Raw genomic sequence first — 17,557 nt, forward strand, 5'->3', positions numbered from 1 at the left:
CCCCCCCCCCCCTCCCCCCTCTCTCCCCACCCACCACCCCCTTTTGGTCTTCCATTAAAATATGCAAATATACTAAACTTCTCAAGTCATTAAAGAAACAAACATTTTCTTTATTCCCCTAAAACCTTGGTGTATAAATAAAGAGCAGAGCAGCAACTTGTCCAAAAAAAAATCCCAAGAAACTGAGAGGGCAGATTCAAGACTTTAAGAAGATCATAATCAGAGAAATGAAGAAATGTGAACTGTGCAAATCTGCAGCAAGAGTGTTCTGCGATTCAGATCAAGCCAACCTGTGCTGGGAGTGCGATGCAAGGGTTCACTCGGCCAATTTCCTCGTTGCCAAGCACTCAAGAACTCTCCTCTGTCAGGCCTGCCAATCCCAGACGCCATGGACAGGCTCAGGCCCCAAGCTGGGCCCCACAGTCTCTGTCTGCCAGGCCTGTTTCGGCAGAAACTCCAGCACCAGTGCTCCAGATCATGATCTTGAGAATGGCGCAGGGGATCAAGATGATGATGATGATGAGGAGGAGGGTGAAAATGGTGGAGATGAAGATGAAAGCGACCATAACTCCGAAGAAGAAGAAGAAGAAGAAGATAATCAAGTAGTTCCATTCTCTTCTTCAACTCCCTTGCAGTTGCAGCAGCCTCCTTCTCTCCCTTCCACTTCCTCCAGCAGTGAAGATTCTTCCACCAGATTTTACAGAGAAACAGACCCCTCCAGAAATGGGTTCCTCTCTAAAAGAACAGATGAAAATGCCAGCTCCCATTATGATGTGAGTATTATAAATTGAAGCATCTGTTCCATCTCGACTAAAAGTCTAAGCTATAGTTGGATTGCTCATTTATGTTTATATATTATATGCTCAACAATTATATTTATGTTTCTTTGATAATTTCTTTAAAAGGGAATCGAAAGACCCGACGAGAATGCATACCAAAGGACGAGGTCATGGACATGGAGATAAACCACTGCACAGAGAAGCTAAGCTGAGAAGCAAATTAAAGATTTGATTTTTATGATTTGCAGTGATGATAGATGTTTAATTTGTTGCATCAATAATTAATCTTTGAGTATACCTTCCAAGAGTTTGTAAATGGCATCCAAGGTAGCTTAGTTTTTTCTTACCGAGCAAGTTGCTATGATCTCTCTTACCATTAGTGTCTCTAAACTACTGTTCTTAACTTTAAGAATATCTGTTTAGTTGATTAGCTGATGCTTTTGTATTTATATTATAATACTGAGTACCAATTTTCTTGAAATGGACATTTTTGTTTTGCCCGAATTTGCCTATTATTAGTGGGAAAAAGATGACAGATTGAGCCCATACCCTTTCACTTAAAGATGAAAATAACTGATTAGTCAAGCCTACACTCATTCATGTACAATCACAATGCCTCACTCCACAAAGATGATATCAATTCATGCCATGATATGTCGCTTAGTTTTGAAACATGATTAGATGAGCCTAGTTTGTCCGCATTAGTTCTAAGTAAACTTGCTATTTTGGGGCTTTTCATTGGACCCCATAACATGTGGTACCAGTTATTTAATCACTCTAGTGGTTATTATCTGGCTTGCTAATGTAACTTTAAGGTGAAATGTTAACCGAATATGAAACTCAGCTCCTTCCGTTATATATTTATACCACATGCTGGGTGTTTTTTTTAATAATGCGACATAAGATCATTGTTTTGCTCGTGACCTACACTGAATTTTTAATAATATCCTTCGGTATACGTGTTGGTGAGTTATAGAAGAATCCATGGTTGGGTTTCAAATCAAACCAACCAAAATGATGGGTGAGAGAGAGAGAGAGAAGCATAGACAAAAATGTAGATGACACTAAGGTTTTGGTCTCTTGTGCTTTTGGTTTCTCTTCCGTGGCTACCAACTAAGCTTTTAGACTAAGACTAAGATAGATGTCACAACCCACAAGTGACAAGCCACAATCCACTTGGGGCAGTTGGGTAGTAGCTAGGCTCGTGCAATGAACCTCAAACGAACATATTGGTTTTTGATTGAAAGGGTAGCATTAGCCACTCCTTCTGGGTGGTGGTATCCATTCCAATCCCACCTGCGCCACAAGTTTTGTTTGCTCTTTTTTTCACAATTAAAAACCTCCCATTTATCTGCTCAATCAAATCCATCCGTACTTTAAAATGAAGCTCTGCTTGAACTAACTGGACCCAGAATATAAATATAGAAAGGAGAGGCACATGTTTTGCTAAGATTGTCTGCCATCCAAGATTAAAATGACAGCTGAACATATTGTGTTAAGGTTAAAGATACGCTAACCTAATATTTCGGGATTGTAATCCTGGGTGGGATGCCGAGAATCTTAGGCCTTAAACAAGTAATAATAAAGAATTAGAGGATGGTAATATAATGTTTAATGGGATGGGAGTGAGAGAATCCTAGTGAAGAATGAATGAATTTTAATAAATAAAAAAATGACCCCCCAGACACTGCCACGTGCTTAACACGATTCTTATTTGTAAACAAATTGCAAATTGGCTACGTTGTACTCATAAACTAATTGGTGGTTTTTCCCAAGAAAGAGAAGGAAGGAGAGAATCAGGGAAAGGAAATTCTTGTGGTGGTGACATGTTGCGTGACACTTTTCATTTTTGTGTGGCGCGAGCGACTATGTGATGTGCCACTTTTGGAAAATCTCTCCACCATCAAACATCATTCTCTTTTTGGATGCCATCACTCTTAATATTAATTCATATTCAAACAACTAGAGGCCAGGTTGGAGTATGTGTTAATGGATCATTTGTCATTTTTTAGTGGGGTTAATATCATAATGACACATAATACGTTGTAACGAGAAAGTAACTTGTTATGTTTGCTGTAGATTTGGAGGGCCAAGTTCACTGTTGCTGGTATGAATTTAAAAAAAGCCAAAGAACTTCTGGTCTAGTGGCATCCGATTTACACTTCCATATGAAAAGGAGTGGATTCGAGCCTCAGTAGAGGCGTCTGAACATGATACAACACAAATAGCAAATAGGGCATGATTGTATCATATAAGAGAGGTAAAATATTGCACTAAGAAAATCTTATTCCACGGATTAGACCGAGAAAGAGTGTTAACAAGAATAGAATAATTGACTTAGACAATAGTACTAAAAAATTCTATTCTTGTTAATACTCTCTTAGTCAAGTCTGTCGCATAGGATTTTCTTAGTGCAATATTTTACCTCTCTTGTATGGTTTGCGAGTTATTACACATAAGTGGAGTTTACTCCATGCACACTTTTAGTTAGTGGAGATCAATGATTAGTGATTTAAATTTAAAAAAAAATTTATTCATTTAATGAGCTAGTAGTTTAAATGTAGAATCATGTCCTATTTGTATTGTATCTTGGGATTCTTTGTTTCTTGATCTTTTTTATATGTGGGTTTTATAGCCATAGAGATTAGTGATTTAAATGAAAAAAACTTTATTCATTTAATGAGCTAGTAGTTTAAATGTACAATCATGTCCTATATGTATTGTATCTTGAGATTCTTTGTTTCTTGATCTTTTTTATCTGTGGGTTTTATAGCCATAGAGACCATTGGCTTTGCAAATGATAGCCACCCACATTTCCGTAGTGTAGTCAATTGCTTAACATGCAAGAGTCTCAATTCCTATCATTCTTCTTCCTTTTTTGGAGAAATTCTTCCTTTTTTTTTCTCCTACTTGTTTATCCGATTCTGAAAAGTATGATCACTCATCATTAAATATAAAACCATTTCACTTATATATTTCCAAATTCCGATGAATAATTTATTAATTATATCAATAATTTTTGTCGGCCTCTAATATGTGAACCTACATATATATATATATACATAGTTTTCGATACCGCTGGCAAGTGGCAACCAACCAGATTTTTGTTCTGAATCCTTCCTAGTTTTTCGAGACTATCTGTTCAACAGGTCCCCACTTTGATGAAGACCTTCAACTTAAAAACAAAATTTAGAAATCCTAATGCCACAAATTATGTCTCTTCTATTCCAGCTACCACTGAGAATATCTTCTTTTTTTTCTTCATATATTGAACAATATTATTTATAATAATAAAAACTGTTTTTTTTAATGGAATATTACTAACTTACCATTATATAAAAGAATTAGCAGAATAAGCTAATCTTGAATCTTGATAAATGGGGGAAAGGAATATAATAAGCAAGTGCAGGTTGTGTAGGCTTCTACTACGGTACTATGTTGATTTGAAGATAACAGACATAATATTCGATTCCCAGGTAGGTTTCATTAAAAGGACCGTAGTGTACTAGAATTCAAAGCCACTTATTATCTCCTGGCTGCCCAAATGCAGCAGATGCTATAAACTTAAAAATCTATCCAGAAACACTCTCCACTTTCCAAATGATTGGACTTGAAACTTCTAAGCTGTACCCCAATATATTTGAGGATTTTGAGCCCTTGGTTTCATGTTTGGAATATATTCTTTCTTTGATGGGATTATAATGCACTGCCACCCATTATGCATGTCTTTCTGATCTGCCTAATCATACTGGACATAATTTTATTCCCAAATTAACACTAATGGAATACATGCATCCCGGAATTTAAACTCGAAACAAGCAATAAACAACGAGCTGAGCGGGAATTTAGGAGAAGGAAACATACAGAGCATTTCAAGATTTAGCGTGTTGTTGAATGCAACCAAACTTGAAGGTAGGGTAGCGTACATGAAAAGCAGCGGAGCCTGTTTAAAGACCTAAACCAGAGCAAAGATGCTCATCGACTTTACCAATCAATCCAGATTTTATGGACCTCAAACAAAGCGTAGTACAACCAGAAGCTAGCACAACAAAAGCTCTCAACACCACCAAATCCGTTTCTTTGACACGACAAGGCATAATAGGTCCACAACCAGCTGACATCATTTCATATGTTTCCAAACATCTCATCTCTAGCATCTATTTGCTGAACAAGCCATCTATGCATCTGCATATAGTCTGATGTTATTTGTCTTGTTCACATCAAAAATGAAAACACTTGGCATAATTTAAAAGGTAAATGGTTAAATACCATATTATTTCAAGAGTTGATCTTCAAAGGGAAAAGCTTAGTATAATTTTCCATTTGGTAAGTAGAGAAGACTCCCCATATGTGGAGAGTGAGGCATAATGAGGGTATTATTGTCACAATGATACACAAGTTATTGACAACTAAAATACATAAGAGATAGACTAACTTGCCATCCATCCCTTCCTACACTTCCAACAAGTATAAGATTATGCACAAGAAGCCATAGTGAAGGTAAAATGGATTACCATTTGTCACCAAAAGCCAAAGTTCTTGAGCACTAAAAAAATTGGGGAAAAGGATCAAATAAGCCCTCGAACTATATATGAAAAAGCAATTCGGCACTTGAACTTTAAAAAGTTGCAATTAAACACATCAACTCATTGGTTTGATGCAATTAAACTGATAACTTGTCAAATTGTTACAATTCAGTCAATTATCAAGTAAACCTAAGGTAAAATAGGTAAACATGTGATGATGTGTCAGTTTTTAATCAAAAATAATTTTTTTTTTAAATATAACGGTTGTCGGTGGTAAACCTTCTCTGGCGCTTCTCCATCCAAATGACTTCTTCGCCCCCAATTGGACGGAGAATCCGCTAGCTTCTCCATCTGTTTTTTATTGGTTTAAATTAATATTGTCATGTCAGCATCTTTACCGGTTAAAACCGGCTAATAAGTTTAATTGCATCAAATCAACAAGTTGATGTGTTTAATTGCAACTTTTTAAAGTTCAGGGACCTAATTGATTTTTGCTTTTTCATATATAGTTTGAAGGCCTATTTGACCTTTTCTCACAAAATTGTGTTCCTACTCAGGCAGTACGGAGCTTGTAGCATAGAAACTATACCCTTTCGGGTCAAAATCATTATTGTGGATGAATCATGTATGAAGGAGTTTCCATGGCCTTCTTACCCCTAATTGTTTGAATCTTTAAGGTAAAGGAGTCCTGATAATTGATATATGAAGCAATGCCAGCCAGGGAATTCCTGAAAATGAAGCTGATGCACAAGCTTATATTGGGTGGGTGTGAACTGTCTAAGTTTGTTGATCTTCAGGTTTCTAACTATTGTTTTTCTATTGTTCTTTCACCATAAATGCTCTGATCTTCCCTAAAATGATTCTCGAGCAAGTCATGTTACTGTTGTTATAACTAGTCTCTAATGACACCAAACTTTCTGCCTTCACCATCATCACCTCACCGCGAGCTAGCCAGGGCCAATGATAAGATACTAAAAGGAATACCAGTAGTTTCAAAGAAATAAACTCAAGCTCCCAGTTTTTCTCTATACAAATTCAAAATAAAGGATATGAATGACCTCCAACATTTTTTTGATAACCACCAAGGTTCCTAGAATACGTCATTGGAAAAAGTCATCAAAGATCGTAGACAAAAGGGCGGTGTTTAATTACTTTTTTTTTAAAATTAACATAGGAGGAAGGAAACGGGGAAGAGAAGGCCCTTAGTCAACTTTTTAAAACTATGACAACACAAACCTTCACGCAAATGCCACCCAAACAATCAAACCGAAGAAACTTCATACTAGATTGTGAATGTATCAACCCTTGACTTGTTTTTAGATCAATTCAAATTGATTTAACAAGCACCAAATGACTAACTTAATTAACCCTATAAGAAAGATTCACTCATTCACATGATCCTCTACTCTCACCAAGAAACCCACGGCACTTGTCAACAAAATAGATACATGAATTTCAAGTAATCATCCTACACCTACATCAAACAATCGAAAACTAAAACAAAGTTTTCCTAACGTCAGCTTATTCACAAAATACGTAGCATCAGTTTGCAAAATAAACTACTTCTTCATTCTGCTTGCACACTACACTTAATTGCCTGCACTTCAAAATAACCTACTTGTAAACCATTTAGTCCTTGAGGTTATCGAGTTTCACTATTACGAAGACTTAAAAGATAACACAACTCCAAAGCATTGATGACAGAAATAAAGTCACAATCTTTGAGTTAAACCTCCAGCACACTGCTAACATCAACATCAAATCCACCACATCAATTAAACAAAGAGGTAGTTATCAGTTATCTAGTTATGCTTCCACTATTATGAAGACTTGATAGAGATAACACAACTCCAAAGCATTGATGATCATAATAAAGTTGCAACCTTTGAGTTAATCTCCAGCACATTGCTAAAATGAATATCCAATTCACCACATCTTTTTTTTTTTTTTGAAAACTCCAATTCACCACATCAATTAGGCAAAGAGGTAGTTGTACTTCAATAAGTGCCCAAGAACTCATAAATATTTGGGGCAATCACTATAATAAATACACTAATTAACATTAAAGAATTGTGTGTTACCTGTAGCCTTGTCGGAGGCATCATGATATATGGGCTCTTCCTCTGGGACAGGGTGAAGCCCTAAAGTGTCCTTGGCCGCCGCTTTGGCTGAGCCGCCGCCGCCGGAGGCTGCACGGCCGTCTTTCTCATCGGGATATCTGACCACCACAACAGGGCAAACGCAGTGGTGGACGCAGTAATCGCTAACGCTCCCAAGCCGGCCTTTAGTGTTGCGCCGAGACGCGCCGAATCCTCGGCTCCCCATGATCATGGCGCTCAACCCTAGCCGCTCCACTTCCAAGCACAGCCGCTCCTTCATGTCGTGGTCCTTCACGATATGGATCTTGAACGGAATATTCGCGTCCACCAGCGGCTGCGCCACGTCGTTGGCCTTAGTAGTGGTGAAATTGTCGAAATCGTCCTCGACCTTCTGCTGAGCCTCCTCGTCGCCGGCGGAGGCGGCCTCGGTGTCGACGGAGAGATCGATGGCGCCCCAATCCGCGCCGTAGAGGACGGAGGTCGGCCGGACGTGGAGGAGGATTACGGCGTCGCCTGGACGGAGATAATTTTGGACCGCCCACTTCACGGCGTGAGCGCTCTCATCGCTGAGATCGACTGCGATGGCGATCTTCCGGTGGGCCCGGGAGGTGGGCGTGCCCGGAGGGAAGCGAGGGGAAGCTGGCTGGTGCGTAATCACCGCCGGCGGATGCTCAGATTCCACCACCGCCGGTGGGTTTCTCGGTGACGCCATTATTATTAGTATTTTTCAAAAAAGCGAATGCAGAAATGAAATGAATTTCGAAAGGTTTGTGGGGATTAATGAAATGAGAAGTAATGTTGGATAAGTTTAGATCTTTTTGTCTGATTATAGTGTTGTTTGCGTGGAGGATTGCGAGTATGTCTATGCTGGGAAGGGAAGAACGATGATGAAAGGTATAAGGGATTAGGTGCTATTCGCTGCAGGGAAGCTTCTTGATGTCGCCATGAAATGGTCAATTTTGTAATTTTATTTTTTTCTTTTAAAATTAAATTAACGAAATATTATTACAAGAAAACAAAAATCATTAACTTAAACTATGTACTAACTAATATTTGTAACAATTAAGTACTTTATAGTTTGATGGTATTGTTGTAACACTTTTATGGTTCGCATTATAATTTGTGGGTAAATACTTAGGAGGATCGAGGCTTGGTTAAAGTGAATATGTGGATGAGTTGTTGTGTTCTGTAAAGCTGCACGTTTGGTTGTGGACTTGTGCATTGTCTGAACCACTTTATGACTAAATGGCAAACATTTTGGATGCGCTCAGCCTGCAAACTCACTGTTCAATGCACTACACTACAGTTGCAAGAATCTCAATTTGGGCATTTCTCCCAACAATAATAGTAACCCTTCAGACCTTTTTGCAATAGCAGCAAGAATTTAAAGATTATTGTTGGACAGAGATAAGTAACAAGTCAAATTCAATAATTAGTGATCAGGGAATTGTTATGTGAAAGTTAATCAAGCACTCTACTTCTAGAAAATGTGACATAAAAAAAGTTACACTTTCGTTGTGAGCTATAATTTTTTGATATAATGGTAAACGTTTAATCCTGATAAGTGGTGTCAAAGTCAGGTCACGAATGTTAAACTAGTGCTCAAGGAGAAATTTTTAAGCGGATATCAGTAACTGGCCAAGTCTTAGTGGCGCGCTTGATCCTAACTAGTACTGAAAAGCTAGATTTCATGAATGAAACATTAGACATCTGCTGCCACAAAAGTTTGAGTCCCCATTTTTCTAACATACTTCATGCAAGATAGCAGGCTAGCAGCTAATAAAGCGAAGCCAACCAACTCTCGTGAAAATACAAACTTTTATATATAGCAGCTGCAAATTGGGTGTTGCTGGCCAAATCTAGTGGCGCTAAACACAAGTGGAAGCGTTTGTGGCTGTGATCTGCAGCCTGCCATGTTGGGTAGCCATGCCAGTTGGAGTGGAGATATATGGAATGGGATTTGGCTCAGTAAGCACCACAATAATAAAGCTTAATCTTTTTTCTTTTTAATTGTGATAGATTATCGTGCACTAAAGCTGCTCTTAATGGGATTGGTGACTGGGCTTTAGTAGCTGGTTCTTGCATATTTTACTGTAATATATATAATACCCATTTAGGCATGGTGTTCTGAGTTTTAGGCCATTCAATTTTATAAGCGATTATTTGTATGGTAATCATTGTTACAGGCATCCCAAGTTATCAGATATGAATAACATATGTTTTAAAGCGTTGGCTGATAAAGATGGGTAGACAATTAAGTTGATTGATAGTGTATTCAAGTTGACTTGGCCTCAATATGAAAGCGATTTCTTCACAAATCACATTCATACAAAGTGGCCCGTGGCTTTTCATACTTTGTTAATTGTTACTCCTTTTTTTTTTCTTGAGTGACGAAAAAATTCGTAGTCAAAAATGTGCATTGAGTAAATGTTATTCAAATAAATTCTAACTCAAATTAAAAATATCAATAAATTATTCTCACTAAGAATTGAATTTTTAATTTCATAATTATCAAGTTAACAATCTGATCAATTTGATGGAGCTATTCTAGAGCAACTTGACTAGGTTACTCCTTACTTTTACATTCACCGGAGCACCTTTTCAGTGGTCAAAATTGGATTCTTGCAATTTTTTTAAAGTAGGCATTTATAGCCACGTGGGGTTGTTGAGAAATTGGCCAATATTTTACAATATTGACATCTTCTCATTTCACATTGCCTACTGGTAAATGGATGCAACTTGTTTGTTTGTTTTTTTTTTTTTTTAATAAAATAAAATTCTTGACTCCAAATTTGGTTTTCTTTAAGATCACAAAATTTGGGATTTTTTTTTAATGCAATAAAAGATGAGCATGATAAGGTCAGACAACTAAGACCTTATCTCTTTGTACACCAACATAACGCACACAGATAGACTCATCAATTATTAATAATTGCTTCACAGTCCAATTCAATTTATCAACCAACTCAAAATATTTTTATAAACTTTATTTTATTAGCAGTTATAAAATGTAGAATTTAAATTCTTGAAAAATAATACAAATAAAAATAAAAATTTAGTCAATTAAAATACACTTACAATTTACCTCATTCACTGGTCACCAATCTTTTAAACAGAAACAATAAGAGACTGGTATTCAAACTTATAAATCATTATACGGAGTAATTATTAATAAATACAAAATAAAACAATAATGCATGATTGATGATTAGATGCCAACACAGATAAGAGTGCGCTGTCTAATACGGCAATTAGCCTATCCCGTGATGTGGTCGGTATAATACCCCCATTTCTTTCTTTCTTTCTTTCATTTTCTTCCGTTTAATTGAAACCAACAACAATCCTACTAGACTCCTATTCCATCCATATATCATGTCTATCCTTAAATTCTTAATAAAATGTATAAATTTACAAACTATTTTGAGAAAAGGGTCAAATACACCCTCTAACTTCGGATAAGAAATTAATTAGGCCTTTAAATTTTTGAAAGTTACAATTAAATTTACAAACATATTATTCTGATGAAGCAATTAAATCCGGTTGGTGACATGTAATTTACTAAATATATATTCAGTAATTTAAATTTCTTCCTTAAAAAAAAAAAGAAAAGGAATTTGACCGTTAATTCATGGGAAATTGGAAAATGGAATAGTTTTGTCTCCGTTATTATCTCTCTCCCTCTTGAAATGTTTGCCGAAAAAGCATAGTCCTATATTGACGATGACACGTGGCGCCAGCTGGAAGTCAACTGTGACCTCATTTTTCCATTATTCGTCGCGCGAAGCCAACCAAATCCCTACCCTCTCTGCTTTTAATCTCCCCTCCCTCTCTGCTTTCACAGGGTGGGTCGCCATTCTCCAGCCACCATATCTTCACCTAATTAATAATTATACAGAGCCTTTTGTATACATATAATATCGTCATCGTTCACACGCCCATTTCTGTATCTGCATCTCTCTCATCTTTATCTGCATACATTTTAAGAGAGAGAAAGAGGAGGAATGGGGGAAATGGAGGCGTTGGAGAAGGGCGTGGTTGGCGGCGAGGGCAGAGGGGAGGAGGAGGAGAGGTTGTTGGAAGGTGTGGCTGTGTTGGATTTCGATATGCTGTGCGCCACGGTGGCCATGCAGGCCCAGAACGGGAAATGGGGGAAGTTTGTGAATTTGAACGATGAAGAGGATATCGGTGGGTATGGATATGGGAATGGAGACGGGAGAGGGGCTTTCCGGATGTGGGAAGGCGAGCTTCTCTATGATTGTCTCGATGATCGTCGAATCGCTATTCAATCCACTTGGTATCAACACGTTCCCTTCTTCTTCTTCTTTTTTGGGTTTTGTTGCTTTCAATCGATTCCTCACTTTAATCCCAATTTTTGTTTCCATTCTTTCCCGGGTTTGTTAAAAGCCTGAATCTTTCTTAATTCCCAGTTGAAGAACTGCAAATTATTGGCTATTGGGTTGTTTAGCAGAGAGATGGGGGGGGTGAATCCTCTCCTTATCTAATTTGTTGTTAAATTCAAATATGGAAAAGAAAGGGTAAAGTTATGGGATTTGCAAATTTTTTTTTCTTAAGAAAATTTGAGCAATTTGGGTTTCAGTTGGGGAGGGTTCTGGCCTGGCTATCCAATTCTTTTGCTGAATTTGATATGTTAGTTGTTGTAAGCTTTATAGCATGGATACAAAATGTTTTTGGTTTGGTTTTGTCATGCCTAAATTAGAGGTTGTGGCTATTGCTGACTAGAATTTTGTCTTGCAGTTGTCCTTGCTACAGATTTGGGAAAAACATGAAACGAGCTGGTTCTGGGTCTGGTTTAATTCAGGTAAATATACTTTTCAATATCAATCATTATTGGAAGCTGCCATGCTATTCTGTGCATTAAATGTTACTACATCTATTTGCACTTGACTAGCCAGAACAAGGATAATATTGATGGTCAATATAGTTCTTTGGACCTATCTTTCTAAATTTGAAATATAGTTCCTTGGACTTCACTAGACAATTAGTCAATTTGACTTCATATTTATTGATGCTTCTTGTAAGCTTCCATTAACCTCATATGAGCTGCAATTTGATGATAGAAACGGTCTTCTATCTAAAATATGGACATGATAGAATTTTGGCTAATATTTGTAGACTGGAACTAGTCAACTGTGTCAACATGAGTGTTCATATTGTATTTTTTTCTTTGGAAAAGAAGTGTTCATATTGTTAATACATTACTAATTATTATGCATATTGATGGTTAATTTATGCCCTTCTTTTTTGCAGGGATTTATTTACATGGTCGCTGTCGTGATTGCACTTCTAAACATGTTAGCATTTGCCATTACCAAGAGACACTATTTTCTATATTTAGCCATTGCCTTTACGATCTCCATTGGAGCATATTTGGGGTTCCACCGAACCCAAATTAGGAAGAAGTTCAATATTAGGGTATGTGTTTCTTTCCACAACACGGTAGCAATTGTGATTTTAAATTCCTTAAATTTCTTCATCTGTGGAACAAGTATGAGTTGGGGAGTGACCTAAGGTGCATGGTTAAATTGCTCTAGAAGATTAAGTTTGATGTTTCTTCTAGTGCATTGGTGCAGTCGTGCAGACTATAGTAATGATTTAATCATATAGTCAAGTCTTGATTGATGGTTATGAATGGAATTACCTCACCAATCATTTGCTCTGATCCTCATAAATTGAGGAGTTAATGAACTTTTGCCTAGTTATTTTTGCAACCTAATCTTCTTCGTCCTTGGTCTATGCTAATATATCTTAATTTTTCTGGTTTACTTCTGTGTTTGATTCTGCAGGGTAGTGATAGTTCTTTGGATGATTGTGTCTACCATCTGATTTGTCCATGTTGCACCTTATGCCAGGTCTGTTCTCCATTTCAATATCGATTTATATAACATTCAGAAATTTGGATTTCTTTCTGTTTCTTTCGATGTTGCTATAGCTACTTCCCTTCTTTATTATAAGGATGTTAAGTTTGTCGTCTAATTTGGAGCAGGAGGCAAGAACATTAGAAATGAACAATGTCCAAGATGGCATCTGGCATGGTAGAGGCGATACAGTCTGTGTAGGAAGCTATTGTGTAGGTGATAAGGCGTTCTTTGGACTAAATCCTCCCGCTGTCCTCTCTATGAAGTCCCCTGAACCCATTGCCCCCCTCATAACACCAAACGACGCCAATCAACCAAACGCTTCTGATGTTGGACACCCATCTCTACTGGCCTAATATATATTCATTCTGAGCACGGGCATCCCTCGTGTGGGGAAAACATTCTGGGAAATTAGGTTGGCAAATGCGAATCATGGGACAACATCATGGCCTTCAATTTCCACACGGCATTTTCTGGTTTTCAATTGAACTAGAGGTGTCGTAATTACTCCAATGGGGGAACTCACTCAGAAGAACTGTTGTGTTTTAGGTCCATTTATTCTTAGAGTAGCCACAGCTTTATAATGTATATAGTTAGGTTGTATGGTAATATGCAATTGTAAACTCAGAGAAGATAAAAAAAAAAATAGGTGTTAGTGAATGGAGTCTGTCTGGTTATGTCTCCTCTGTATAATCATGTATTCTGTATTTCATATACATATATGAGAAGAATGAATAAGTAGAGTTTAGGAAAAATCTCATCCTCTCATTAATTAATTGCAATTTGCACCAAAAAGAGATTCTTTGTGATAAGAAAGGGGAAAAGATTCCATCTTTACCCAACTTTCTTTCACTTACAATATAGACCATCCACCATAAATCTCTTGTCCTAAATCTTCACCAAACAGAATAGTGAATGGATAAATTATACTGTCCACCATTCTTTATTTTGTTTCTACATGGAGTATATTATTATTTTTCAGAACAGAATACAGACCAAAGATTATTATTATTATTATTCTTTTAAATCTCTTATCATGCATGTTATTGGTTCTTTATGTTGCTTGGGAGTTTCGAACCACTTTTCTTTCAAGAATTGGTCGACCATGCATTTCTTCCCCGCCGGCGGCCACCGCACCCGCATAACTTGGAGCGATTCCGGCGTTTCTTACCCCATGGAACATCGGAAGATTCACGCCGTCGGTTGCGACCCTTTGAGACATTTCATGGTTGTCCAAAGCCTTAGGCTGCCCAACGACGCCGTCTTGAACTTGGGCTATGCTAGAAACTGGATGAGAAAACCCGACCGGAACTTGACCTTGACGGACGGCGAATTGTGGTGGTTGAATATATGGAGCGCCAATGGGCATCGGATTCCCGGGCTGGAATGGACCCGCCGTCACGTAGTAAACGGGTACGGGTTGCACTTGCGGTCTTGAATATTGCGAAAACGGGCTTCCGGGGTACCCGGATTGTTGTTGTGGAACCGGCTCGGAAACACTTCCAGTCGGCGTTTCTTTGGATTCTACGGCGGGAACCGGCTTATCCGGTTTTGTTTTGACGGGTGGGAGAGCCGGCATGACGGTGACGGTAGGCGGAACCGTTAACGACGGGGTGGAGCAGAACGGGGCGGGAAAGACGGGAGCGGGTGAACCCGGATCCGAATTCGAAACATTGTCATGCAAAACCTTCTTATTCTTCAACCTAAACTCGCGAGGCCGGTCGTCCAAATTGTCGAACAAATAATCCGGCGCGTCCGAAATAACGGAGGAAACCTCGGACCGTCCACGCTCCAAAACCGGTTCACAGTTAAGCGCGTCGATGAACCACTGCTCGCTCTTAGCCGAGCCGTCGAGAATCGACGTGATGGCGGAAGCCGGCGCGGAGTGATCACCTTCGTTAGCAAAAAGAAAAATCCGCAATCGAGCCGATTTCTGAGCGGCGTGAGCCAGCTGAAGCCGGTCGTACTCCTCCACCATATTCTCCACGTCCTCGTCGGACGTGACGGTGATGAGAGCGTCCAGGTCCTCGTTGGGGAGCTGGTATTTCAAGCACATATTCACAAGCCCCGACAGTTTCGACAGTTTGGCGACCAGGGACGAGAAGGTGGCGCGACGGTCCAGCGCCACTATGCGGGTGTCGCCGCCGACGTAGCGCAGCTGATTGTCGAAGGGACGGGGGAGGATTTTCCCGCCGAAGCTGCACATCAAGCGCACCGGCGTCGACGGCTGCGCTTGCATGGAAGCGGCGGCGCCGTCGTCTCGGTACGAGCGCGGAGTGGAAGTATTGGAGCCATTCTCGGTTGCAAGATGGAGAGCCGCCGCCATTATCACTACGTACTGTAATTAGAATGTGGAGGGAGAATCAAGAATATATATTGGTGTATATATATTGTAAAAATAGTGGGCTCACGGAATGGGGTTGCGATAGCAGGTACTATTAGCGTAAATTCCAACTTAAGATGGCGTAACTAATAAACCGTCCTATTTGACTAACTTGATTAGAATTATTTCAATTCGTATTCTGATGTATCAGTCTATTTAGTAATTGTTTTGAACTTACATATTAGTGTCACAACTTAACAATGGTGCATTATATTGTTGATAGTCCATTGATTCATCATGTCATATATAATGCATAAGGAAAGATGGAGTATAAAATAATATAATGGTGAAACAGAGTAGATAGGTGCGGCACCAAGCCATTATTTTTTATTCAACGGTGGGCGGTGATTGAATCAGTACTTTATGGATAAGCCGATAAGGACACTTTAATTTGAAGCATATAGAAAAAGCTGCCTCTTATATCCGGTCTTGATTGTTCTCAAAAAAAAAAAAATATCCGGTCTTGATAAATAAAAATAAAAATAAAAAAATCCGGTCAGTGAAACCAATGAAATCATTTCAACATGCGGTGTGGCTCCCACCCAACTTGAAATGTATGTATAGTATGCCAACTTTTACACTTGTGTTACCCTACATCCACTATTGAACTCCAAGTAGTACCACAATATAATTCTGCATTATACGAACAAAAGGAAAAAAATAAAATAAAATAAACACTTTTAGAGAATCTCATGGTTCATAAATTAATTAACTCAATGGGTAACTGAAGTGACAAGTAAGCTCGGGGAAGAATTTTAGGAGAATCCGGGTTCAATTCCTAGAAGTGACAATTCCCCCTAAGCTAGCTTCCATGCCTTTCGGAGCGAAACGGACGGAGAAAGACCCGGTGACTAAGTACTTGGTAAACGCAATCGATCACAAATAAAGTCTATTGCTAAGAAATTTGAAAGAGAAGGGAGGTTGTTATTGCTTTTAGAATAAAGGATTTGAACTCTTTACATGCTCATTTTCTAAGTATTGGTATAGCTTACTGAAAAAAATGACACTTTTGATCTCTACACAGACAGGGAGGTCCTTATCAAGAAAGTGGCACAAGCAATTTCAACATGTCCTTTGTCATGTCTTATCGTCCTTCCAAACTCATTAAGGAATTATAATGAATGATATGGCACACTTCTGGTGGGAAAACAATGCAGAAGGATTTAGCTTGGAATATAATGAAAGATAGCAAGCTTGATGGTTATGATTTAGGAATCTCATCAAAGCTAAGCTTTTAATATGTTATTGTTGACAAAATAAGGTTGGCAATTATAAAGTAATTCACATCAGGATTCCTAGCAATGATTTTCAAAGCTAAATATTATCCATTCCCAACTTACCTAAAAGCTAATTTGGGAGTGAGACCATCATTTTCTTGGAGAAGTATATGGCAAGCTAAGTGAGAAATGTCATTAAGGGATTGGAGGAGCAAGGTGCATGGATGATTGGAAAAGGTGACAAAGTAGAGACTTGGGGAAGCCCTTGGATACCAAGATCCTATACTTTTAGACTATAATGCTCCCAAATCACTAATATAATAATTAAAAAAAAAGTCCAAAAAAGATTTATTAATTAACAACTAACCACACAAGTGAGATCAAGAATTTATTCAAATTAAATAAAATTTTGTAAAGTATGTCCTAACTTAATTCTCGAAATACTTATAAAAAAAAAAAAAAGAGAAGAGAAAACAAATTGATATGACACATTGGGCAACAAGGAAAATTTATTGTAAATAGTGCTACAAGACTTACATAATGATCACATGCCAAAGCCCTCAACTTCAAGTAACTTGAACATAAATTCATGAAATTAAAAATCTTCTAGGGGTTTGATATTGTACTGAAAATAGAAATCTTTTATGGAGAGTTGAGCAAGAGGCCAGTTGGAGATA

General features: G+C 38.2%; 4 protein-coding genes across 4 annotated transcripts; 2 read left to right on the forward strand and 2 right to left on the reverse strand.

Moving 5' to 3' along the window:
- Positions 1-111: 111 nt before the first annotated feature.
- On the forward strand, positions 112-1,283 carry LOC116030582 (B-box zinc finger protein 21-like). The gene is made up of 2 exons (XM_031272884.1): positions 112-773; positions 906-1,283. Exons 1-2 carry the CDS (start codon positions 228-230, stop codon positions 963-965), a joined length of 606 nt encoding a protein of 201 aa, XP_031128744.1. The 5' UTR covers positions 112-227; the 3' UTR covers positions 966-1,283.
- Positions 1,284-4,515: 3,232 nt separating this feature from the next.
- On the reverse strand, positions 4,516-8,342 carry LOC116029480 (universal stress protein PHOS34-like). Its single transcript, XM_031271523.1, has 2 exons — positions 7,387-8,342; positions 4,516-4,964 (listed from the first exon to the last, which is right to left on the reverse strand). Exons 1-2 carry the CDS (start codon positions 8,114-8,116, stop codon positions 4,957-4,959), a joined length of 738 nt encoding a protein of 245 aa, XP_031127383.1. The 5' UTR covers positions 8,117-8,342; the 3' UTR covers positions 4,516-4,956.
- Positions 8,343-11,219: 2,877 nt separating this feature from the next.
- On the forward strand, positions 11,220-14,035 carry LOC116029378. The gene is made up of 5 exons (XM_031271359.1): positions 11,220-11,698; positions 12,160-12,223; positions 12,673-12,837; positions 13,209-13,274; positions 13,409-14,035. The coding sequence occupies exons 1-5, from the start codon at positions 11,406-11,408 to the stop codon at positions 13,634-13,636; spliced, it is 816 nt and encodes a 271-aa protein (XP_031127219.1). The 5' UTR covers positions 11,220-11,405; the 3' UTR covers positions 13,637-14,035.
- Positions 14,025-15,651, reverse strand: LOC116029377. Its single transcript, XM_031271358.1, has one exon. The coding sequence runs from the start codon at positions 15,604-15,606 to the stop codon at positions 14,335-14,337; it is 1,272 nt and encodes a 423-aa protein (XP_031127218.1). The 5' UTR covers positions 15,607-15,651; the 3' UTR covers positions 14,025-14,334.
- Between the last annotated feature and the right edge of the window lie 1,906 nt (positions 15,652-17,557).

The sequence above is a fragment of the Ipomoea triloba genome, chromosome 9 (assembly GCF_003576645.1).
Source record: "Ipomoea triloba cultivar NCNSP0323 chromosome 9, ASM357664v1".
Lineage (NCBI taxonomy): Eukaryota > Viridiplantae > Streptophyta > Magnoliopsida > Solanales > Convolvulaceae > Ipomoea > Ipomoea triloba.